The sequence below is a fragment of the Sminthopsis crassicaudata genome, chromosome 2 (assembly GCF_048593235.1).
Source record: "Sminthopsis crassicaudata isolate SCR6 chromosome 2, ASM4859323v1, whole genome shotgun sequence".
Taxonomy (NCBI): domain Eukaryota; kingdom Metazoa; phylum Chordata; class Mammalia; order Dasyuromorphia; family Dasyuridae; genus Sminthopsis; species Sminthopsis crassicaudata.
This window is the reverse complement of record NC_133618.1, coordinates 560650561-560677205: the sequence shown is the minus strand read 5'-3', so window position 1 is coordinate 560677205 and position 26645 is coordinate 560650561. Positions and strand designations below refer to the sequence as shown.

General features: G+C 31.5%; 1 protein-coding gene across 13 annotated transcripts in view; it reads left to right on the top strand.

The window, feature by feature from the left end:
* Positions 1 to 26645, top strand: part of CHD2 (chromodomain helicase DNA binding protein 2) — a 181512-nt gene that overhangs the window by 81028 nt on the left and 73839 nt on the right. For 9 of the 13 annotated variants that reach the window (XR_012486993.1, XR_012486994.1, XM_074295064.1 and 6 more), the window contains 11 exons: positions 5066 to 5321; positions 9648 to 9734; positions 10468 to 10529; positions 14823 to 14945; positions 16371 to 16520; positions 18561 to 18694; positions 19378 to 19603; positions 21098 to 21198; positions 22590 to 22634; positions 22827 to 23002; positions 24135 to 24259. Coding sequence is in view for 11 of the 13 variants with exons in the window: in XM_074295064.1 (XP_074151165.1) it covers positions 5066 to 5321; positions 9648 to 9734; positions 10468 to 10529; positions 14823 to 14945; positions 16371 to 16520; positions 18561 to 18694; positions 19378 to 19603; positions 21098 to 21198; positions 22590 to 22634; positions 22827 to 23002; positions 24135 to 24259 (1485 nt within the window). In the remaining 2 variants the exon portion in view is untranslated. The remainder of the gene's footprint in view (positions 1 to 5065; positions 5322 to 9647; positions 9735 to 10467; positions 10530 to 14822; positions 14946 to 16370; positions 16521 to 18560; positions 18695 to 19377; positions 19604 to 21097; positions 21199 to 22589; positions 22635 to 22826; positions 23003 to 24134; positions 24260 to 26645) is intronic. The other 4 variants (XM_074295069.1, XM_074295073.1, XM_074295068.1 and 1 more) reach the window with 2 other exon arrangements.

Here is a 26645-nt window from a genome sequence, read left to right as displayed (position 1 = left end):
GAGTTTTTATTGCTATTAAAAAATTTAGGACAATTAAAAAATACTTGGTAAAATTTCTGAAAAGTAATCCAGTCTTTGTTTCTATTTTGTAATTCTCAATGCCCTTGCAATATAGGAGAATGTATTACTACAAGTAGACAATGAGAGATTGTGACAGACAATAAGGAATGACTCTAGGTTCTTGAATGGGACATGAAAGAAGTAATGGTTTTGGAAGATCAGTATCCTCATGACATAGAAGATCAATTGAAAGCAGAAAGACAAATTTAATAGACGTTAAAGTAATTCCGGCATGACCTTGGAATTTGGGGAAACAATATGAAAAGACTTTGTGATGAAGGATGAAGAATTTTTAAAAAAGTAATTAATTAATTATTACAAAAATTTTATGCACAGATAATTTTCCAGCATTGACAATTGCAAAACCTTTTGTTTCAACTTTTCCCCTCCTTTCCTCCACGCCCTTCCCCTAGATGGCAGGTTGATGAATCATGTTAAATATGTTAAAGTATAAGTTAAATACAATATATGTATACATGTCCAAACAGTTATTTTGCTGTATATAAAGAATCAGACTTTGAAACAGTATATAATTAGCCTGTGAAGGCAGACAAAAATATAGGGATTGGGAATTAAGTGTAGTGGTTCATAGATAACTCCCAGAGTTCTTTCGCTGAGTATAGCCAGTTCAGTTCATTACTGCTCTATTGGAACTGATTTGGTTCTTATTGTTGGAGAGAGCCTCGTCCATCAGAATTGATCAACATATAGAATTGTTGTTGAAGTATATAATGATCCCTTGGTCCTGCTCATTATACTCAGCATCAGTTCATGTAAATCTCTCCAGGCCTTTCTGAAATCAAAGGATGAAGAATTTAAAGATACATTTAAGATTTCCTTATTTGCTGCCTCTTTTTTTTTTTTCATTCTTACCTAACAACTGTACTATATGTTTCAGTCCTAATGTTTAACTGATAAAATATAGGATGTCCTATTTGGTATTTAAAACTGTTACAGTTTGGCTCTAACTTGCCTTTTCAAGCATATTCCATAGTATTTCCTTCTGCATAAACTTAATGTTCCAGCCCCAATAGACTATTTACTGATCCTCATATAAGGCAATATCTCTATGACTTCTGGTGCCTTTCTTTGCACAGATTTTTCTTCTCATTTGGCTCTTAAGCTTAAGACTTTTTCTAGTTGGTTTAAAGTCTCAGCATAAGTGCCATTTCCATCAAGAGATCTTTCCTGAACCTCCAGTTGTTAGGTCACTTCCTAAAAGTTGTCTTATATTTCCTTCTTTCTTTTTTTTACATTTGTTTGTATAAATTTCTCCTTATCTCATAGAATATAAATTCCTTGAAAATAGAGACTACTTTGTTTTAGCTTTGTAGTTTTAGTGTTTTGCACAGTGTTCAACATATAGGCAAAATGATTTTAAGTCCTTATTGAATCAACATAGCTAGTATTCTTTGTTCCTAATTTTAAAAACTTGATTGAATGCTTTATTTTTCTACATAGCTAATTATAAAACTTAAAAAGATTTTCTTAAGCACTTTAATATACACAATCTTATTTGATTCTTACAACAGACAGTCTTGATGTGCTAAGTTCCTATCTTACAGCTGAGAATATGAAGATTCAGAATTTAAGTACCCTGGACTGGGAGTGGAATCTGGAGCCGAGGGTTCTAAACTTGTCTTTAAATCTCTCTGTGACCTTAGACAAATCCCTTAACTTTCTAAGTCTATTAAAATGAGTCTCAGTTTTAAAATGGGGATAATGGCACTTGTATAGAAAAATAGTCTTAAGGGTGAGATAATGTATATAAAGGCTAAGTCTTTATAAATGTTAATTATTATTTTGTGTGTAATTGGAGACTTGACAGTTAACCTTCCAGCCCCATTTTCCTTATCTGTAAAATGGAGAAAAATGCTATTTATGTATTATATCCTTAGAAGTTATAAGGAGAGCCTTTTCCAAACCATAAATTCATGTATAAATATGAAATTAAGGTCATAGAACAAATGTTGGAGGTGATAATTAGACTTCTGAGGTCCCAATATTCTTCTACATTAGAGAAGAGTATGTCTGGAGTAGGGGAGAGAAGATAGGTATGATAGACAAGGACTTGGTCTAGAATGGTTTTCAAACTCTAGTTTTTAGGTAAAGTGTTAGTTTCATTTTATAGTTGAGGACAAGGAAGGTTGAGTAATTTGTTTGACAACTTTTATATATCATCTTTAAGACTTGTCTTGTCTTTCTATCTTGACTCCTGCCCTTGTATAAGAGGGCTTCATTATATATACATATATACATACATATATACATACTGATACTTCAAATACCCTAACTATTTTCATTTTACTTACTCTATTTCAATTCATTTACAGATAGTTATGCCCTTAATCATACTAGCACCCACAGATGTTCATGAAGTCCCAGGTTTCTTTATCTGATAATCTTTTATATTATATTTTCCCCTATTCCTTATGACCTCAACCTCTGATCTCCACCCCTACATCCCCTCATTTCTTTTGCAGGCCATTATCAGTACACTAGCCACATTCTCCCTTGGTAGTTTTAGTTTCCAGTTCCTCTTTGTCCTATGCCTCACCAAACCCCAACTCTAGATTATTCCTATCATCTAACACTTTTTCTTATTCACATGCTACTGGAAGAAATTATCCAATTGTAGAACGGTTCTGCTATACATTTATATTATCCAATCTTATTTGGATCCTCTATTATTAGTCTGTATTTTCATTCCTCCTTAATCAATTCACTATCTCACTCCACTACAGTTATTTTAGATCTCTCCATACTTCACTGAATTTGCAGTCATTTACTGGAATTTTCCATTGATGTAACACATCATTCCCCTACTAAATAAACTCTAGTTGCACCTTAATGCCTCTAGAATCAAATATATATAAACAAAATGTTATTTGGAATAACCTATTCTTTTCTTACCTTTTCAAATATTTTTATCTATCCCCTTCATTTTATTTTTATTTTATTTTTCCGAATTGCATGCAAGAACAATTTTCAACATATATCTTTTAAAAAATGTTTTGAATTCCAAATTCTATCCCTTCCTTCTCTTGCCTTCCATTTCGGAAGCAGTAAACAATCTGGTAAAGATTATATGCACGTATAATCTTGTAAAATTAGTCATTTTTTGCAAGAAGACTCAAAGAAACAAATCAACATAGCAGACTTCAATCTGTATTTAGACAATATCAGTTATTTTTCATTATAAGTTCTTTTTGATTGTCTTGGATCATTGCAAAACTAATATTTGTACAAGAATATTTATAGCAGTCCATTTTGTGGAGGCTAAGAACCGGAAACTAAGGAAACACCCATCAATTGGGGAATAGCTAAACAAGTTATGACATATGATTGTAATGGAATAATTTTGTGCTATTAAAAATGATGAGGATGATTTTAGAAAAACCCGGAACAACTTACATGAACTGATATTGCGAAGTGAGCAGAACCAAGAGAACATTTTACATAGTAACAGCAGTATTTCATGATGACTTCGCTATTCTCAGAAGTGCAATGATCCAAGTAGGCATGAGCATCCTCTATTGAAATGCCTTTTTTTCTGGTTAAGTTCCAGGATAAAAATAAATGGCTGTAAAATAACATGTAAAATCAAATACCTTGATTTAAAACAATAATTCACATTTTATGAAACAGAAAAGTATTCTTTACCAAGTAATTAATTGGATAAAAAAATTGAAGGAGTAATGCAAAATTAGATTATTTTGCACAAAAATTTTTACCCCCTCTCCCAGTCCATTTTTAAATTATATGCTTCAGTTTGCAATTGGACATGGCATATATATTGATTATGGCATGGCATAATACACACACACATACATATATATATATATATATATATATATCAGTGTATCAATATAATCATTATATAGTTAAAATTGCCAGGAGGGTCAGAAATAGTAATAAAATAGATATTTATGTAGCACTTTAGGACTTTCAAAATACTTTATATACTTTATCCCATTTGAAAGTTATAATTATCCACATTATTTAAACACTCCCAAGTAATGAGGAAGCTGAGATCAGGAAAAGTTACTTAGTGACTTGCCTACAGTCATACAGTTAGAAAATGTCTGAGGTGGCATTGAACCAAGGTCTTCCTATCTCCAAGTCTAATTACCTATGCATCATGTCATGCTATCCTTTGATTCTAAAAGGGAAAGTATTGAGAATATAGTAGAAAATTTGATTATGCTATGATGGGTATCTGTGCAAGAGCATAGTATAGAACCGTTGTGTTCAAGACAGCTACTAGTTAGGGAGACCAAAGATTTTCTTTCCTCAGTGGTACACATACTTAACTGCTGGCCAATGGTCTAGGTCCCCTTGCTGGACACAGAGATGGGCACATGAAGTCTTTTGAGGAGGCTTTGGTTTAAAATAGTGTTGTCCCCATTCATCTTTTGTCAGATGTTCCCCTTTCTACATAAATGATGCTTCATGACTAGTGCTGTGAGTTCAGATAGTCTGCTGACTAAGAGATTGCTGGTGCAAAGCAGCTGTTCTGATTTTGTAAGATAGAAAATTATGACATAGTGATATAGTGATGTTATTTAGTAAAGATTAATATAGTAATCTAATAATACTTTCTGATTTATAATGCCCTTTCCTTCAACTATTTTTGGAGGTAGACAATGCAAGTCTTTGTTATCCTCACTTTATAGGTTTTGAAAGTAAACCTTAAAAATAATTGGTCACAACCACTGTCTAGTCTAAATTTGCAACCAAGACTTGTAAGGATGGGATTTAATGTTATCATAGATGGCCAAACAAAAAGTGCAGATGCTGTTTTGAGCATGGGATGGAGCTGTGCAATGTAAAATAGGCCTAGTATTGGCCACTTTATAGAAGTGTTAGGAGAATGATAAAAGTGTGGAAGATGTTTTTGATAAAGAGTATTTAATAAAAGCAACATATCAATAAAATAAGATTCCTATAATTAATGACCTCAATGACATTTTTCTGATTTCTTTATAGGATTAACATAACATAGCCTTAATTTTTTTCCCCCAATAAGTCATTCAGCATCTGAAGAAGCATCAGGCTCAGACTCAGCTAGCCAGTCTGAAAGTGAACAGGGCAGTGAGCCAGGCAGTGGGCATGGCAGCGAATCAAACAGCAGTTCCGAATCTTCAGAGAGTCAGACTGAGTCCGAAAGTGAATCAGCAGGTTCCAAATCCCAGCAAACCCCACCGGAAGCCAAAGAAAAGCCAGCTTCTAAGAAGGAACGTATAGCTGATGTTAAAAAGGTATTTCTCATTTTCATGAAGTCCAAATCTGGTGTATTTCCACTGTCAAACTCTCATTTCCATTGATAAAATCTGTTATTTTGAACTTGAAAGATGAAAAGTCATGTTGATCTGTTAACATCTTTCTTCTGGATATATAGACTTTAGATTAATTTAACACTCAATTATTATTTGCTTACTATGTATAACATTGTGTTATTTGCTTCCTTTAATATTGACTTAGTAAATTTTTTAAATTAGTAATTACAAAACTTGTGAGGATGGAAGGATAAGATAGTTAACTTTCTATGTCACTCAATTTAGGTTTGGTGGATAGGAAGAATGTTTTTGTTTTTGATTTAAATGTCCAATCACTGTTAATGTGCAATTAAAAGCAAAATTATTGCTTTTACCCAAATTGACAGTTGGCTGAGAACTCCATGTTAAATGCAAAAGTTTATCTCGAGAAAACTAGGGAGGAATTTAACCCAGAACAATGCTAGCTGAGAAAAAGGAAATTTGATAGAGGAATGAAGTTAACATTGGCCTTCTGTAGGGAAAAAAAGTTGAAGACTAGATTCTATCCAGAAGTATATACAACTGTTAATGGCATTTATTTATTTAGACAGAAAGACAACACTATTTTAAAAGAACCATCTGAAGAAAGGAGGGGCCTTGCTCCTCTTGCTTGGGAATAATGTGTAATTATTAATGTGTAAGTTGTCTAGAGCAAATGGGCTGAGAAGCGGAGACAGAGTGTGAGTTTTTGTTTTTACTATAGTCCAGCCCTCCCACAGTCTGGGAGACAGTGAACTGGCCCCCTATTTAAAAAGTTTAAAGACCACTGGTCTAGAGAGTGGGCTTGGGGTTGGATTTTAAGTGAACGTCACAATTTTTCAGAGTCATGAGAGGATGGCCACATTGGGAGGGAAATAAGAAGTAGCAGAAATTGTAAAACAAAGTTATAATTACTATAAGCATGATTATGTTACTCTTTTTCTTAATGTGAGTAGTAGCTCAAAAGAGAATTGATTATCTGGTTTACTTAGATAATATAGATGTCCTTAGTATAACAAAAAGGATACTCCTGGCAAAGTTAAATGACTTCACTAAATGACTTCTCTTAACTGAGAATGCCGATTAACTTTTATTAATGAGAGGTAGGAGAAAGAAGATGATTATATCAAAAGATGAAAAATAAAGATGATATGAGCAATATTGTGTCTTCATAGTCATGTAACAGATATTTCACTAGGTTTTGGTTTTAAGATCTTAATGAAGTTTAACTATTGTTTTAATTTATTTGTCAATGAACTCCTGTACAACTTATAGGCATACATTGTTTTATTGCACTTCACAGATAATAAATTTTTACAAATTGAATGTTTTTGGCAAACCTGTGTTGAGCAATAGTTGGTGCCATTTTTTTCAAAGCATGTTCTCATATTATGTCTTTGAGTCACATTCTGGTAATTCTCCCAATATTTCAAACTTTTAAATTATTATTTTATCTGTTATTATGATCTTTAATCTAAAATTACTATATTTTTTTGGAGCATCATGAACTGCTCACATATAAGATGTGACATCTAATTGATAAATGTTGGGTTGTTCCGACTGCTCCATCAACCAGCTGTTTCCTTGTCATCTTCCTCTCACCTGGCTTCCCTGTATAATGTCTCTTCAGAGACTCAACACTATGGAAATTAGGCCATTTGATAACTTTTAATGTGTTCAAATAAAAGGAAAAGTCAACCGATGGGGCAAACTTTATTGTTGTTATATTTTAAGAAATTGTTATAACCATCCTATCCTTCAACAACCTGTTTAGTCAATAGCCATCAGCATCAAGGCAAGACCACCAGCAAAAAAGATTATAATTTGTTGAAGGCTTAGAAGATGCTTAGCATTTTTAGCTGCAAAGTATTTTTAAATTAAGGCAGGTACATTGTTTTATTAGATATAATACTGTGGCACACTCAACAGACTATATTCTAGTGCAAACATAACTTATATACTGAGAAACCAAAAAACTTGTGTGGCTCACTTTATTATATTTCCTTTATTTTGGTGGTCTGAAATTAAACCTTCAATATTTCCTAAGTAGGCCTTTTTTTAGACTTTAAAATTATACTCAGAATTTTGGGATATCAAATGCTAAGGGAGATAATGATGAATATTGGGTTAAGGGTGTGTAGTGAAATAGATCTTTTTCTAACTTAGTAGTAAGGAAGTATCAAAAGAGTAGGTAGTCATTTTAATATTTGTGTAACAGAATCTAGATAGTTTATATTAGAAATATGTGTAGATTCCATAAGCAGGCAGAAAACATTTAATAAGTAGGTTGGGGGAGATAGCAATTCTTCCAAAATGAATTCCCTTAGTGTGTAGGTGTCCTGACTGTCTGTTTGGAGGTATAAGTAGTGTTGGGATGAACTTTAGTTATTTCTCAGAAATAAAATTTGAAGTTAGGGTTAACACTCTTTAATATTCTCACAGGTCAGATTACAGCACCTCCAACTTTTTTTTTCCCCATGAAGGTTTTTCAATAGGAAAAAGAAGTTAGACTAAGGCAACAAAAGTTAGTCCTTAATCATAAGTTGATAGATAGAATTTACTTTTTAGATAGAAAAATGATGAGTATATTTGTAGCCAGAGAGGAAAAAACTAGTAGAGTGTGTACCAAGATTAGGGATGATCATTGGAGGCTCTTGGAGTGGAAGAGTAATGGGGTCATGGGACTGGTAGGAGAAATAAGAGGAAGGAAAAGTAGTAGGGGGAGGGGCTTGCATAAATCAAATGCAAATGCAAAGAAATGAAGAGGAGTGGAATAAAGCTGGAATGTAGAGATCCCTGAATCTAAGGAACTAAAGAGAGACAAGAACAAAATTTGGATAGCAAAATTAGTTTGACAGTAGTGTAAAGGATGTATTTGAGTAGGTAGAGACTAGAGGCACAACTGTAAGTGAGGACACTATCATTAAAGTTGTAGGAGCTGCATTCAGGTGATAATAGTGTAAGTATAGAGGTGAAGAGAGAAATGAGATTTTGAAGAAGAATTGAATTGTGTACTGCAAGGATGAAGTAAGAGTTAATAACAAAAGGCTGTGTCAATTAGAAAAGAAGGGAAATCAGCAAGAGAAATAAATTTTGACTGGAAAAATTCATTTTGGACATACCTACAAAGATTCACCCTTGGCCCTGATATTTTGTAGGTATGAGGGAAGTATATGAAGGTAAAATTGAAGATTGGAGAGAGGATCACTTAAATTAAATTCCTTATCTATTAATGAATATTGGGTTAAGGGTGTGTAGTGAAATAGATCTTTTTCTAACTTAGTAGTAAGGAAGTATCAAAAGAGTAGGCAGTCATTTTAATATTTGTGTAACAGAATCTAGATAGTAGCAGTAATATTTTCCTTGAAGTATCTTACAAATTTTAAAGAGCTTTATTCTCATTTTTATTATTATGAATAATGCCCTGATATGTAGTATTAGTGCATAAACTCAAGAGAGCCAGGTTCATGTCCTGTTTCTGATCAATATTAGCTTATGAAATTTGCTTTATTTGGGAGTTTACATATTAGGAATTCCTTATACCAAAGAAATGCCCAGTCATCCTGGGACTTCCCTCACCTCTTATGCGCCCTATTATATTCCTTTTAGTTAAATAAATATACTAGCAGGAGAATGCAAATACATAGTACGTGTATGTGTATACATGTATGTTTATATATACTTACATATTTATATATGCATGTGCACATGCATACACATACACACAATAAAATTTATTCCTGAAGTTGAGGAAATCCACATTATAATGTCATATAATTTTCTGTGTAACTTGTTGGACGCTAAGGAATGTTTATTGAAGTCTTTTTTAAAAAGTAAGTGGAAAGGGGTGGCTAGTTGGCACAGTGGACAGAGCACCTGTCCTGAAGTCAGGAGGACCTGAGTTCAAATGTGGCCTCAGACACTTAATACTTCCTGGTTGTGTGACCCCTGGGCAAGTCACTTAATCCCAATTGTCTCAATAAAAAACAAAAACAAAAAAACAAGTATCATTTGGGTGCCTTTCCTATGGATGGCATATTTTTATTTTTTAATTTTTTTGGACGGCATATTTAAAGTAAAAGAAGTGCTAATAAACCCATGTCTCTGAATTTGTTACTGGATGATAATGTTTTTCATATTTTAAAAATGTTGCTATAGTAATAGCCTTAACAAAATGAAACAAACAACCCTTACAAAAACTAAGTGGTTTTTAGAACAGTTGCTGAAAATTCTGAAAACAAGAACTTAAATGGAGCAAAGCAGTTCCATTAAGAGTCTTTTATTTTTCAGATGTGGGAAGAGTATCCTGATGTATATGGAGTTAGGAGATCAAATCGAAGCCGACAAGAACCATCTAGATTTAATATTAAAGAAGAGGTAAGAAGATAAGGAAGAATTTTAAAGCTTCACATTTCATACTGTATTCTATGGCATGCTGTACAGTCTGTGGACTGTGATCAGGGGGGAAATGTAAGATAAAATGTTTTGTCTATTTAAAGGTCCAAGGTATTCTGTAATCAAATAAAGTAATACTGCTGTAAGGTAACATTAGACTTGAAGCTTTTTTTCTTGCTTGACATGCCACTCTCCATTCAGTTCTAGAGAATAGAATTTGTGATTATTTAACCTTTTTAAGCTTTCTTTTGTGTAATGGTTGTGGCATAATACTATTTACATATAAGTTACAAGAAATGACATTCAATTATTTGGAAATTAATGAATCCTAGTCTCTCATATACTTGGTGATACCACCAATACTAGATTAATCCTTTGGACCTTCCATACTTTTTTTTTAAATTTCAAGTTATTTATACTGCTCCATTTCCTGGAAAACAGCTAAGAGAAAATGGCATGCATCTCTAAATATTTCAGTAGTAATACTGCTGGGGAATTATTATGGAAGAGAATAAATGAAATAGATAAAAATTGTATTTTGATTTTCATGACCCCCATTAAGCAAATGCTTATGTTTTTCTCTAGCCAGTCTCTCATAGTGAAGGTATTATATGGACTAAAATAAAAATGTCATTCTAAAGAGTTACAAATAAAAAGACTTTAACTGCTTTATTTCTTCTCTTTCTTCCTTTTTTTTGTACTGTCCTCCTGGAAGGCAAGTAGTGGTTCTGAGTGTGGGAGCCCAAAAAGAAGAGGCCAGAGGATACTGAAAAAACAGTAAGTTTAAATGGAAATAATTGCTTGTCCAGTAGTTCTTAAACTTTTCTATCTTTCTTTCCTTTTTTTTGTACAATACATTTTTAGAAAAATTATTGATGCTCCAAACTCTAGTCCCTTCTGTGAGTAGCTTAGCTTAATCTGGGGAGAACAGATGATAAACAAGTTCTTATTTTGAGAAAATGTAGTTTGTTTTATCTGATGATTATTTCTTTTTTTCTTAAACAGCACCTCAACTCACCAGATAAGTAGTATAGTCATTTTTCACAGATTTAAATTGACTTTGAGAAGAATAGAAATGAACCAGTCTTGTTATAGCAAATATAGAGCAAATAAATTTTTTTTTTTTTTGAGGCAATTGGGATTGTGACTTGCTGCTCAGGGTCATACATAGGTAGGAAGTGTTAAGTCTCTGAGACTATATTTGAACTATATATATGTATATATATAATTTTTTTAATTAAGATTACTGTTTCTCATTTACTACAATGAAATTATATTTATAATTCAGTCTTATTCTCTTTTCTGAGCATAGTCCTTTCCCTGAATCTTTGAGTATATATTATTTATGACTGTTTTGTAACATCCTTCTTAACTTTGTGATGAGATTGTATTTTTAAATTAAATTATTACTATTATTATTTTTGCTGAGGGATTTGGGATTAAGTGACTTGCCCTGGTCACACACTACTAGGAAGTATTAAATGTCAGAGACTGGATTTGAATTTAGATCCTCCTGACTTCAGGGCTGGTGTTCCATCCACTGTGCCATCTATCTGCCCCTGAGATTGTATTTTAGTTAGAATTTATGCTTCCTTATAATTTCCTTAAATAAATGATTTAATTCCTTTTATACTGTTTGTTTTAGCAAAATTAAAAAAAATTGGAAGCATTTAATTTCACCTACGCAGAATAGGTTCAATTTTCACATTCTTCAGCTATTTTCCCAAAGATAGAAGAATTGCACTATCAGAGCTAACCTTTAAAATGATATTCCTTTTCCTTGGGAGATTTGGCATTTAGTAGCACATGGTCACATGGTCTCATGTAGCTTATGCTTTCTCTGTTGGCTGCCTCAAGGCACAGAAGGTTTTTCCTTGCTTCCAAAGTACAAAACTTAATTTCTCTGTGATTCACTTAATACTGGAATGGAAGAGCTTCTTACCACTTTCTCAGTGTTCAACCACTCATGCACTTCTCCCTGTAGAGGCAAGATCTGAATGGGATAATGCTTGTCGATCGTTCTTCCTTAATCTATATTTGGATAATAGTTTCCCATTAAGTTCAGCAATTAGATGTTACCTAAAGGGTGGATTATAAATTTATTGTATATGGCAGCCTGGCATGGTGTAATAAAACAACCAGAAAAGCTGATGTGCTTTTAGTTTGTAGTTAGGGAGGTACAGGGTCTCGAAAGAGACAAGTACTACCTCTATTTTGTCCTGGTCAGACTACGTGTGAAGTAAATCTGCTCAATGCTGGTATATACCACATTTTATAAGGGATATTGATAAGCTATCCTGGGAATAAAAATTAGGTTTTTGTTCCTTAAGAATTAAAGGCACTGTGTGAAATGGATAGAGAAATGACTTTAAAACTAGAAAGACCTCAGGTCAAGTTCCATTTTTGAAGCATACTGACACTATAACATTGGACAAATCAGGTACTCTAGACAACTTTCTAAGATTATAAACTACAGAGAAGGTAACAATCTATAGTAGCAGAAGAAATACTATTATTTGGAAGTTGATTATTTCAGTAGAACTAATCCTATCCTCAGCAAGAACTATGCAGCAACATAAGTTTCATTTTTGAAGGCTTGCAAACACTGTAAAGTATGCAGAGTTTGATAATTTTAAAGTGAGTTCTATTTTAAAGAATGTCCGTTCTCAGCTAACATTTCAACCTTTCTATATAAGGATATAAGTGGTTGCAAGATAGAATCAAAGAATTTTATTGAAGATGCATAGGATTTATAGGATGACATGGACAAGAGTCGGATAGGGACATAAGTTAGATAGAGATGGATTGCCAGCTGTTCTGCTGGAAGAGAGCTATCCACATTGATGAGATCATAGATTGATCAAAATAATCAAGTATGATGCTATATTTTGGGGAGTCAAGGTAAAAACTGTACCTGTCTCTTCTTACAGACTAGTTAAAGGCACATAATGATTTGTAAGGTACCCTACATACTACTCAAGATTAGAAAGAGAACTAAATTAAATTAATTAAATTAAAATTCAGAAATTAAATTAAAACTCAGAAAATCTAGGTTTTCCTTAACAGTTAAATGATTAAAGGCTAAGAAGAGAGAGCTTTAAAAAAAAACCCAAAAAAACTGTAAACAACAATCATGTGAATGGCCCAGATTGCTAATAATAAGAGAAATGGGAATATAAGAATTTCTGAGATTTTTCTTTATCATTTTCATTCTAACAAAAATGACAAAAGAAAATAATTGTTAGAAAGTTTGTGGGAAAATAATCATTAATGTCTTTTGAAATTAATGCAGTTAAATGTTAAGATTAGTATAGCAAGATAGGAACAATAATATATCTGTGAATTGCTTCAAATATTTTGGAAGGTACTTTGGAACTGTGCAAAAAATCATTTAAGTGTGTATATTTTAATATATATTACTAAATATATCATTACTAAACAACCCAAGTGAAGTCAGAAACAGGAGAAAATCTTGTGTACAAAAATTTAGCAGCACTTTGTGCTAGCAAAAAAGAAAAATAGACTCAAATAGATACCTATTGATTTAGGAAACGGCTGTATAATTGTAGTATATAAATATTGGGAAATATTATTGTTCTTCATAGCATGGATTCAAAGAATTCAAAAATTGTAGAAGATATGAATTATGATGCAGAAAAAATGAGCAGAACTAAGAGAAAACTTTATACGATGATCTCTATAATATAGAGCAAAACACATTGAAATACTTTAGAATTCTGATTAATGTTATGATAAATCCCAGAGTTGTCAGAGAATAGGTGTAAAATGGGGCATATGTTGTCAAAAATTGCCAGCATATTTTTGCTGAATTGAAGTGTGGGAGGGTTTGGGATGGGATGACAGTCTGGGATTGGAAAGTGACAGCAGTATTTTATGAAAAGTCAATAAAACATTCATTTTTTAAAAGATCTGTTTAGAAGATAATTAAGGAAGACTTCCTGCATGATTCTTGACCACTTCGCAAATCACAAGATTTTGTACATAGGAGGGTTTAACTAGTAGAATATTTAACTGATATGAACATAGTTATATAGACTTTGGAAATAAGATTGAATTGTTGATTAAAAAAAAATAACCAACTTTGTTTGTAATCTTAGTTCTGTAATTTATTGCTTTGAGCAAGTATCTTAATCTATTTGAATCTTTTTCCTCATTTGTAAAATGAATATTTTATATGCTCTTAATTCACAATATGTGTTGTGAGGATCATATATGGTCAAATAGTAAAAAACTCTTTGATACTATGAAACACGTAATATTTGTATATATGTGTATTGAATCAACATTTTGTATACATACACATTCTAAAGAATTATGGTTATTACAGTTATAATTTTTATAGTTAATATTGCTAATATGGCTGATAACTAATTAAAAAGTATAATATATTTAGTGTTTGATCTTGGTCTATATGTTTATATAGTGCTTTAGTGTTTTAAGAACCTTGAAGATTTTTGTTCTTAGTTTTATTATCATATTTTTTTTGAACCCTTACCAAGTCTCTCAGATCCATTGGCCTTTTACATAAAATGAGAGGTTTACACCAGATGGTTTATGAAAACCTTAAATTCTGGTTCAGAAAATTTCCTTAATTAAATTCTTTGAAAAATCAAAAATTATTTTTTCATGAATGGCTAGTAAGGGTTTTACCATAGTGATCATGGAAAAAGAAGAGAAATATGTTAATATATAGCATTACACATATGTAATATTAGTATATAAAATATATAATGTAATACACTTAATGTAGTATAATAATAATATAATAAGCAAATAAGCAAAAACAAAATAATTTGTCTATTTTTTCTTAGAGGATAATTTAAAAAGGATATAAAATTTTAGGAAACCATTGATACAGAAATTAACCAGAATCAAAATTACTTCTTAAATTGAATTCTCTATTCAGCAAATTTCTACAGATCAAAACTTGTTTCATTAGCTTTCTATGGTTTTTTTTTTTTTTTTTTTTTTTTTTTTTTTGGATCAATTGAGTTGAAATTCTCCTAGTTTAAAAAAAAAATTCTTTAATTTTTTTGTGCTTGATCACAGAGAAAAATGGAAAAAAGAGGCATCTGAGGAAGAGGATGAGGAAGATGAACAAGAGCAAGGTACCAGTGCAGAGAGTGAACCAGAACAAAAAAAAGTGAAAGCCAGACGACCTGTCTTGAGGAGGTGAGGAATTCTTTTCTATATCTATGAATCTGGAAGCACATATTGTTTGCATGTGTTATATACATTGTTGGTTGGTAGGAAAACTTAATATCTAGAATAGAGTTCTTTAACAGAAACAAAAGGATTACTATGTACATGGTAAACTTTGGGATTGTTTCTCATGAGAAAGAATAAAACATTTATTGCTTGAGTTATTTAAAAATATAATTGATGGGGCAGTTAGATGGTGCAGTGGATAGAGCACCAGCCCTGAAGTCAGAAGGACCTGACTCTTGAGTCAAGAGTGCAAATCTGATAATCAGACACTTAATACTTCCTAACTATGTGACCCTGGGCAAGTCATTTAACCCCAATTGCCTCAGTTAAAAAAAAATCTATCTATCTTTATAAAATGCACAGAAATATTCAGAGTATTCTTTACCTTAGTGATTTTAGTTCAGAGTTTAAGAATTAAGTGTTATAGCCTAAGCTGAGTTTAGGGTATGGAGCTGCTTGCAAAGGTGATAGAGATGGGAAAGTGTAGGAATAGAAATGAGGTTAGGGTCCTTTAATGCTGATTCCACTTATTTAACCTCCAGATGGACTACTTGGATTGGGAAGGAGAAGAAAAGGCAATCCATAGTTAAATGCATTTTCTTAAATATTTAATTTTGCTTATTTTTTAAAAAAACAATGAAACATATCCTTGTTATTAGGGTAGTTATTAATTAATGCCTTAGAGTTATTTTAGTCAGATTATTAGAATATCTAAAATGGTGTCATTAAAAACACAAGTAATAAGAATTTTTATTATTCATGAATAAAAAGTGACAGGCATGTGTGAATTTTTGAAATGAGAAGGTAAGCAAGCTTTGGTGGGAGGGAGGGTAAGAATGGGAGGAAAGGCAAAGGCCAGGAGATGGAAAGCAAGAGATTGTTCTTGGGGCCTACACAATATTATTACAAAATAGGTATTTTTTAATAATATTGTGTAGGCCCCAAGAACAATCTCTGTATTACTGAAAAGTATTTTTTGTGCCATATTTGTTGTGGATATTGTGAAGTTTGTGTTCAAGATAGTGGATATAGTTTAGAAGGCTGCACAGTTCCTCTTCTTTCAATTCAGTATGCACAGCTTTTAGCAGTCATCCAGTCTAAGGTCTTCCTCTTTCAAATCTTCATCTGGATAGGAATTGGAAGCAAATAATAGTAAGGTTACTACTGGGAATCTTTTCTTGTTCTTCCTTGTTTCCACTTTTCCTTTCCTCTCTTCTTTTCCTCCTTATTCTTTATTACAATGTGCCATATTGGTAAATTTCTTCATGGTACTTCTAGATGCTGAAGTTTTTAATCTTAGTGAAAATACTGACATTGTGCCAATTGAGTATTTTTATTTGCATACATAAGTTTGTATATATGAATATTATTATTATTAACTCCTTTTAGAGCAGTGCCTAAAACCAGTGTTAAAAAGCAACATAAGCCACAGCGTGGAAAAAGAAGAAAGAAACAAGATTCTTCTGATGATGATGATGATGATGATGATGATGAGACTCCAAAAAGACAAACTCGTCGCAGAGCTGCCAAAAATGTCAGGTATATTTTCACCCAGGAGATAATCACTCAGTCATATACAGTCAAGGCCAATTAAATCAAATATGATGCTTATTGAGAAGAAATTTTCATTTGATCACATTAGTTTTCTAGAGAGAAAAATCTTGGATCATGGCTAGAGAATACTTTTGTAACATTGACCAATCATAGCAGATGTGCTATATTGTTTATAAGAGGAATAAAAAGAATAAAGGTGTATATGTGTCAACCAGCTGTTGGCCTAACTTGATTGTTAGGATTCTTACGAAATCAAAGTCCTCCTTTTGATAGTAGTATCACCTCATTCAGCTCTCGCTCTCACTCTCTCTCTCTCTATCTGTCTCTGTTTTTTTTCATGAAAGGTTCTCTGCTATTTATTGATTATTTTATATTGCTATGTTACTCATAAATCTTTGTATTCTTGCTTAATCAATCTAAAAAATGAAGGTAATTTTCACTACGTCTAAAAATTAGTGTAAGGAAACAAAATTAACCAATACTGTTTTTATTTCTACCACTTCTTTGGGGGTAAAAATATATATATATATAAATACAGAATAGAACATCAGATTTCATTTTAAGCAGGATCTGAGAATTTTGTTTTGCTCTTTTTTGATGTTCATTAGTAGCTATAGTTTAGCATTAGCTAAAATTTTTAAAAAGAATTTTTATTACTTACAATATCCTATTTTGTCTATCTAAATAGATATAAAAAACATTGGCATCATATCTTGCTAATATGTGGCAGGATAGTCTTAATCTTTATGAACACCAAAAACTTGATTATTTTAGGTCTTTCAGTGAATAATAATCTTGTTATTAAACTGTTAGCAGAGTTACTATTTTATGTTTATCTTATGTTTATCATTGTTTTTCTTTCATATTCTGAAATGCTAATTATTTTTGGGTATATTTTATTTTATTTCTTATCATATTTTTCATATTATATTTTTTATATTTTATTTTATTTTTGTGTATATTTTAACATTTGTGTTTTGAGCATTTTTGCTACCTATTTGGTTTGAAAATGAAATGTTGGAAGTTGAATTGTTGCATTTTTGTATCTTTTCAATAATGTAATTGTTGCTGTGTCAAGTGAGGGAACATTCACAAGTCACTTAAGAAATGAGACAAATCACATAGCTGCTTAAGAAGCAGCTTTATTGCCTTCTGCTTCAGGCATATATCCTTTTAATATACAAAGAATAAATTTTGGATCCAATGAATAACTAGTGACCCCTTTGAATAACTACATGCTCTGATTTTACTTATTTTTAATATTTTAAAATATTAAGTTATGGATTCTCCCTCCAGACCTTCCTCTACTGAAAAGGACAACAATATGCTATCAATTATAACTTATACATGTGAAATCATGTAAAGCATATTTCCATCTTAGCCATATCACTTAAAAAAAAAATGGAGGAAAAAAGCAAGAAAATTATGTTTCAATTTGTCACCAGGCATTCATTACTTCTTTCTGGAGGTGGATTTTTATTTATTTATTTTTTTTATCACTAATACTTTGGAATGAATTTGAATCATTATATTTATCAGAGGAGCTATATCTTTCACAGTTGATCATCATTATAACTTTGCTAGTACTGTGTACAATGATCTGGTTCTTCTCACTTAATTTTGCATTAGGTCATGTATATCTTTGCCATGATTATTTTAAAAACTCCTCTTGTCATTTCTATAGCACAGTAGTATTCCATCACAATCATACGCCACCACAATCATACGCCACCACTTATTTATCCATTCCCCAATTGATAAGTATCCTCCCAATTTCTAATTCTTGGCCACCACAAAAAGAGCTGCTATAGATGTTTTTGTTTTTATAGTCCTTTTTCTTTGTTCCTTTTTGGTACAGACCAATGCTCTGAATTGAAATAATGTATATAAAGTCCTCTGTTGATTTCAGTATACTATATATAATATACTGATTTATTTTAATATTACTAAGTTTTCCATGATATATGTGAATGGTGGCCAACTGAAAAAATATTTTCAATTTAACCAACTTTATTCTTAATACAGTTATAAAGAAGATGATGATTTTGAAACTGACTCAGATGATCTCATTGAAATGACTGGAGAAGGAGTTGAAGAACAACATGATAATAGTGAGACAATTGAAAAGGTCATGGATGCAAGACTTGGGAAAAAAGGTGGTATGTATCTTGAAGAAGATTGCTTCTTATAAATAGTGTCAAGGAGAGGTGCACTTTTTTATATGTAGTTGAAATTGAGATATATCAGTCTTAGTTATTCACTTTACCACTGACTATTAAGTCACTTGTTCTCTTTGGAGCTCAATTTCCTTATAAGTCAAGTTTTTTTCCACTCTAAAATTCAGTGATTATATAATATAATCCATATATGGTTATTAATTTCTGGGTCTTATAAAAGCACTTTAATGGGTATTCATTAAACCTGTTAAACCTGTTAAATGTATAATAGGGACTTATTTTCCATATTCATTGAAAAATATCCAGTTTGATTGTTTTAAAATTCCATTATGAAGATTATAGTTTTTTTGACTTTTCTGTGGAGTGAAATCCAATCCAAAGCCCAACAGGTATTCCTTTCTTTTTTTAAAATCTATACATTCTCAAGTTTCAATGGAAATTGTCAACTAGTTGAGAACATTAACTTGTCATCTTGTCTTAGTAGTAAATAGCTTCATTTGTTAGTATTAGTGAAACTCTAGTTCTTCAAAGTCATAAAATTTTTTTCTGTGTTATTTACCAAGTGAGTCTTTAGAAAACTGACTGCCTATTTAAATAGTTGTTGTAGTGTTTGATTTGACAGCTACCATGCTAAAATGGAATTTTTAATGAAACCCTTCTTACAGCCACCGGAGCTTCCACTACTGTTTATGCAACTGAAGCTAATGGCAACCCTAGTGCTGATTTTGACCCTGAAAAGGATGAGGGAGAAGTTCAATACCTGATTAAATGGAAGGGCTGGTCTTATATTCACAGCACATGGGAGAGTGAGGAATCCCTACAGCAACAGAAAGTGAAGGGAATGAAAAAACTGGAAAATTTTAAGAAAAAAGAGGATGAAATCAAACAATGGTATGGTTTACTTCATGGAATAAACAAATTTTATGTAGCCTTGATATGGAAGGGTTGGAGCTCTCTTGTAACTGAAGTATGTCTTCATCTTAAAATAGAGCCAATTATAACTGCATTTCTGTTGAGATACAATCTATGTTAACTGCATTTTCCAATAGTAATCTGATGTTTAGCATTTTATAGAACTGAAGAAGTCACAGAGTTGATTGTGGATAATCAACAGGTTGTGAAGCAGTTTATGGAACCCTACGTATTAGCCTGTACTCCTTTCCCTAAGAAAACACACTACCTTAAAAATGTGCTTTTTATTGACTTTGTTTAACTGGCTTTGTAGTCTATATAAATATAAATATAAATGAGAATGGAGAAGAGCTATAGTTTATTATTTATAGTCCTAGATTAAGTCATGTTGTCTTGAATCCTTAAGAAGTGTTATAAATTTTCTCCACTAAGGTAATATTTTCAGAATATTTACTACTTAATCTAGTAATACAACATTATGTTGGGCATGAGAACAGCATGATGTAGTGGGTAGACAGAAAGATAAGAAGTGTTGATTCTGAAACATAGGCTGTGTGACCGTGGACAACTCATCTAATGCTCTAGGAAACTCTTAAGACTGTTAGAGAGTAAGTCCCGACCTGCATTGATTAGAGGGTTTTCCTTATGTTGGAGTTTTTTATGTACAGTTATATCACAGGTAAAGGCCCTGTCCTTGTGTTTATGAAAATAGGATAGTATATTTCCTTTTGGACTATTTGCTGAGGAGAAAAGTATCCTCATCCCACAGGTATTGTGCTATTGTTGTATTGGGATTACTGGAAGAAAGGATTCATTCCTTTAGTTTAAAAACAATCATTCATTTTTGACAATCCAGTATAATTTCATGAATTCCTAAAGCACATACATTTTATAAGAATATTTTTCTTTCTTTACATACTGATTTGATTTAGGGAAAACAATTTTATAGTTATTCAGATAAACTGAATATAGTACAGATTTTTTTCTGTGACCAGTCAGCTTCAATGAAGTAGCTGATTGTGATAAAACCTGTTGTGCTGCACACAAAAGATTGTTTGTTTTTATAAGATATTTTTTCCCATCATATCAGATATCAGATTTGCTTTGAAGTAAAATTATAGCCTCAGTGTGGTATGATACAAAGAATATTAGTCTTGGAGTCAGAAGAATCAGAATAAAATGTCTGTGCTATTTATTATCTTTCAGTTCATAGGCAATTTATGGATTAAACTCCTTTGTAATAACAAGAAGGTTGGATTAGATATTCTATCAGGCTACTTTGAACTATACATCCTATGATCTCTAAATTTGTGATCGTGGATACCTTTCTGATTCTTTAAAAATGCACTGAAAGTTAATATACTGAAAGTTGAAAGTGTATAAAGGAGTCTCATAAATGACTTATACTAGGTAATAGTTATACACAAATGTAATTGCTATTTAACTTGTTCTTTCCATTTTTATAACATTCAGGTTAGGGAAAGTTTCACCAGAAGATGTAGAATACTTCAATTGCCAACAAGAATTAGCCTCTGAGCTGAATAAACAGTATCAGATAGTGGAGAGAGTAATAGGTAAGTATACTGAAATTTCTAAAAAGTATTCTCTAATTTGTTCATATTCATTACTATTTTTTTTAAATAAAAAAATCAAATAAAATAGAATCATATCAGAACATGTTAACATTCACTCTTTTGATTGGTTAGATATTTTTATTGTGTTCTCAGCTATTGAGGTTCCAATATTTAACTTTGTTTTCATCTTTTGAAAATTTATTTAGCAAAGGTATATTTTCTTTTTTTTTTTCCTGAGGCTGGGGTTAAGTGACTAGGAAGTGTTAAGTGTCTGAGACCAGATTTGAACTCGGGTCCTCCTGAATTCAAGGCTGGTGCTCTATCTACTGCAGCACCTACCTGCCCCTAGGAAAGGTATATTTTCATATAAAAATTATTAAACTGTACAAAACACTAAAATGTAATACATACTGTGTAAGTGACCTATATCTAAGACATACTGGCTCTAAAATTAAAAGGTATATATATATATATGTGTGTGTGTGTGTGTGTGTGTGTGTGTGTCTGTTTACTTTGTCATTTGAAGGACCAAAACTTATTTGAAAATTCAAATTGAAAGAGCTTTAAATGGTTAAAAAATCTTATCTTGTTATCACTAAAGTCAGCATAATTCTAATTTTTAAGTTATCTTTAGCCAGGAAAAACTTCTAGTTATCTCCAGTTGTGGAGGTTATTTATTATTCCATATCAATGTCCACCATCAATCAACTGCTATTCATTAATGCCTTAAGTTAAAATAAGCCTGGGGATACATTTACACAAAATTAGATAGGTGCTATCCTTATAGTCTAAAAGAATGTAATAATTCACTTTAACAATTCATTTTTAGCATATGACTCAGGGCCACATTTTTTCCCCCCATAACTTTTTTTTTTTTTTATTAAAGCTTTTTATTTTCAACATTTGCATGAATAATTTTTCAACACTGACCCTTACAAAACCTTGTTTTCCAGATTTCTCCCTCCCCTTCTCACCTTATACCGTAGATGGTAGATAATCTAATATATGTTAAAAATGTTTTTAAAAAATGTTAAATCAAACATATGTATACATATTTATATAATTACTTTGTTGCACAAGAAAAATCATATCAAAAAGGAAAAAAAATGAGAAAGAAAGCAAAGTGCCAGAGGACAACAAAAAGAGTGAAAATGCTATGTTTTTATCCCCACTCAGTTCCCATAGTCCTTTTCTCTTGAGTGTCGATGGCTCTCTTCATCATGACCACTAGAACTGGTTTCAGTCATCTCATTGTTGAAAAGAGCCATGTCAGGACCACATTTTAAAAAACAGAAATTTTTTTATTTTGTTATCTCTAGCATGTCATTTATTATTTCTCTTTTTCCTAGAAAGATGTTAATGCTCATTTTTTTTCTTCTTGGCTTATCTAGCTGTGAAGACCAGTAAATCAGCATCTGGTCATACAGAATTTCCAGGTGAGTCAATCAATGTTTTTGGTTTTCATTGTGACTGAAACTTTTATGGAATAGCTTTTGTTTTGCAAGGATGTTTATAATTATGTTGTTAGGTAGAATGTAATTGTTTTCTTTTGATTATATATGACATGGATAGTGTTATATTTTTTCCCTTAGCTGATAATTACTCATAGATTTTTATGTGTGAAATAGCTCACAGTCGGAAATCATCGTCAAATGAACCTGAATATCTATGTAAGTGGATGGGACTGCCATATGCAGAATGTAGTTGGGAAGATGAAGCTCTGATTGGGAAGAAATTCCAAAGCTGTATTGATAGTTTCCATAATAGGAACAATTCAAAAACCATCCCCACAAGAGACTGCAAGGTAGGTGACTGTTGAATTTTGTTTTTTCTTAGAAAATATGTATTTCTGATAGAAAATGAATCAAATGAAGATTGGTCAAGTTAGATGGAGTGAACTTTGTTAGAAAATGAAATAAAAATGAATTTATTCTACAGTTTGAAGAATGAAGTACGAAAAATGAGAGGATTAGGAGGAAAATAGAATTTAATTTACAGAATTATACATATTTTATTCTCTAGAATATTGACATAATAATAGGAATATAACATGTTAAAAGACAATGAAAAGTTTAATCCTCTTTAAAAGTAAAAGGGAAATTCTTCAAAAAGAGAACAATTAGGAGGTTATTTCTATAATCTTTGTAGAGAAATAGCAGTGGGAATGAGTGGAGTTGATGCAAAGAATTTTGTAAAAGAGAAGTTGATGTAAAAGAGTTTATGGTAGTTGATTTAGAATGGGAAAAGGATAGGAGTCAAGAATGATTCAGTTGCTCTCTCTTCCAGAAATGATAAAATAATGTAATAATCATTAGCTTTATAATCAATTAGAATGTAAAAAACTTGCTGTAATCGTGTCCAGAAGAAAAGTGCACCATGACCTTTTATATAACCACTTTGTGTAGCAAGGAAACCCACCTAGTTATAGCAAGGTTCTTTTTGGTATTTCAATAAATAAATTTATTCAGATAGAATAAAAATTGGTTTTATCCCATATATTCTTAAGTGAATAGTCTTAGGACAAGGCTCTGTTGACTTTTTTAATAAACGAGTAATTGCTAAGCAAGTGTGCTATGCTAAGTGATAATATAACATTTTATAAAAGTTTGCTCTCTGGAAACTTGCAGTCTTAAAGAGATATGCTTTTACAATATAATTGGTGTACCAGTATAAATTCAGGATATTAAATAATGCAAAGAGTGCCTGAGTTTTGACTTTTACCTGATTTCTTGATGAATTTTTTTTATTTTTATTTTAAGGTATTGGATAAATTCTTGATGAAGATAGAAAAAAATCTGATGAAATTCATATTCATCTTTTATTGCAATTTATAGCATTTACAAGTTATGATTAACATGGGAACAAAATCATAGGCATTTTTTCCCATATTTGGATCACTTTTATTCTAGAATATTTTGACAATTATGCCTTTATAGGTCCTGAAGCAGAGACCAAGGTTTGTTGCTTTAAAAAAACAACCAGCATACATAGGTGGAGAGAACCTGGAGCTCCGAGATTATCAGTTAGAAGGCCTCAATTGGCTTGCTCACTCCTGGTGCAAGTAAGTAGCAGATAAACACAAGCATTCTTTTTATTTATTCTTTCCTCTCTTTGTTAGGCTTTCTTGAAATAGTAAAGAATAGCTTATTTTTACTATAGAAGAAAGTATCATGGAAAGAAAACTCTTAGTTAAAGGGAGTCGTTTTTTTTTTTTTTTTAACATAAAGAAATAACTGTTAATTTTTTTATTCTTTTTTTTACCCTGAGATGTTATTTATTGTTTTAACTTGCCTAAGAAAAAAGTTGTCGTTATAGTTTTTATTCATTTATTTAGGCTTTAGTAGAAATATACACTCTTAGTGTGAACCATAACATAGCATTTCCACTTTCTGTTATTGTCTGCTTGTAATCTTATTTTTCTTCTCAGATTATTTTTACCTTCTTTCTAAATCCAATTTTTCTTGTGCAGCAAGATAACTGTATAAATATACATACATATATTGTATTTAACATATATTTTAATAGATTTAACATGTATTGGGCTACCTGCCATCTAGGGGAGGGGGTGGGGGGAAGGAAGGGAAAAGTTGGAACAAAAGGTTTTGCAAGGGTCAATGTTGAAAAATTACCCATGCATATGTTTTGTAAATAAAAAGCTATTAAAAAAAAGAAATATGCACTCTTAAAAAATGAAAATGTTCTTTCAATTTTTGTTTCTTCTATGCCAGGGAAAAACTTGCTTGAGCTGTACCCAAATAGCTCTGCCTAATTTGTCACTTGAAGTGCTTTTTGGTCCCACTTAGAGCAATTTTTTTTTTTGAAGATTTGCTAAGATCAATTCTGCATTCTGGCTAATTTTTTTATTCTTAAGCCTTTTTCCTCCTCTTAGGCCTTAGTTGCTCAAAGTCAAATAATGACTTAATAGAAGGAGTGAACACATTGCTTCTACTAAACAGCTTCTGGAACTTGAACAAGTCCCTCAAGTGCTTTCTGCCTCAAAAAATTGCACTAGAGTATCTCTGAGGTTACCACCAGCTTTTACCATTCTTTGACTCACTGATAACTACAAAAATAAAACTTTGGTTTAAAAATAAAAGCAAACAGTCTTTTATGGTAAAAAGGACTGTGTCTAAAGTGATGGCATTCCCAATTAAAGTGGCTTGGCAGTTACCATTAGCTAAAAGAACCACATGATACTGCATCCTTAGTAGAGCCCATCATGACAATGTAGTCTAATACACAAATGGAAAATCTTGAACTTTGGCTGCATGTGAAATAGCCATGTATAGCTTGAGAACATTTATCTGTGGGTATTACTGCCCTGAACCATTAAGTACTTGTCTAGAATGGTAATAACTTTACCTATTTGTGGTTCAAGGGAATAACTGGTTTAATGAATACTATTACTTGCCTCAGAATCTGCCAAAAAGGAAAAAAACAGATCATCACAGATCCAAGGCATATCATAATATTAAATTGCCATTATAGTCTTACAAAAATTCCAGAAAGTCACTTTATATATGTCCATTTTCCCACATTTTACTGTCGGGCATAGTAAAGAGAAAGGAAATCATATAAAATAAAATAAAAAACCTCCTTAAAATTAATTATTTTGGGGGAGATTTAACTCATTGAATTAACTCAAATATGGATTTTTAAAAAATAACTAAAACTAATAATAAGCACATACCTGGATATTATAGAGACATTCTTTTCTCATTTTCTCTACCTTCCCTCCCTAACCAAACTATAAAATGAGGTATTCTTTGTTAGCTATTTGATGGTTATTTTTCTCCTTTTCTTCCCCATTTTATAGAACTTGAGGTTTTATGTTTAACTATTTTTACTAATTGAATATTAGCTTTCTTTCTTGTTTCACATTTTAGAAGTAAATAGGTTAACTTTAAGACTTCTGTTTTTTAATTTGCTGTTTGCTTATGAACTTTGGATGTTTTCTTTCCTTCTTTCAGGACAGTGCCTAAACATTATGTAACTTTACTCTCAGAATTCCACTTATTTAAGAACTTACATATAGTATATCAGTTTAAAGAGTAGATATCAAATTTATGCATACATATGGATAGTAATCTTTGTTCCTTTATGATTCAACTCTCACCATAAATATCTATCAGTTGTCACTTCCCATTTTAGGAAAAGCTTCAAGGCAAAGCTATAGTAAAGAAAATCTCAAAGAAATTTGACTTAAATTTTAATATATACATGTATGTATACATGTAGATGTGTATTTAAATACATGTATATATATTTTTATACACATATATATATTCTGTGAATGTACACATTTTTATGTATGTCTGGATATTTGTGTATACATATGTGTGTGTATACAGGCATACACACACATATATCCTTTTTTGATGAATACAATTTTAAGATGGCATCTGTGTTTATTCATCATATACATTTGAATAACTACTATGTTGCTA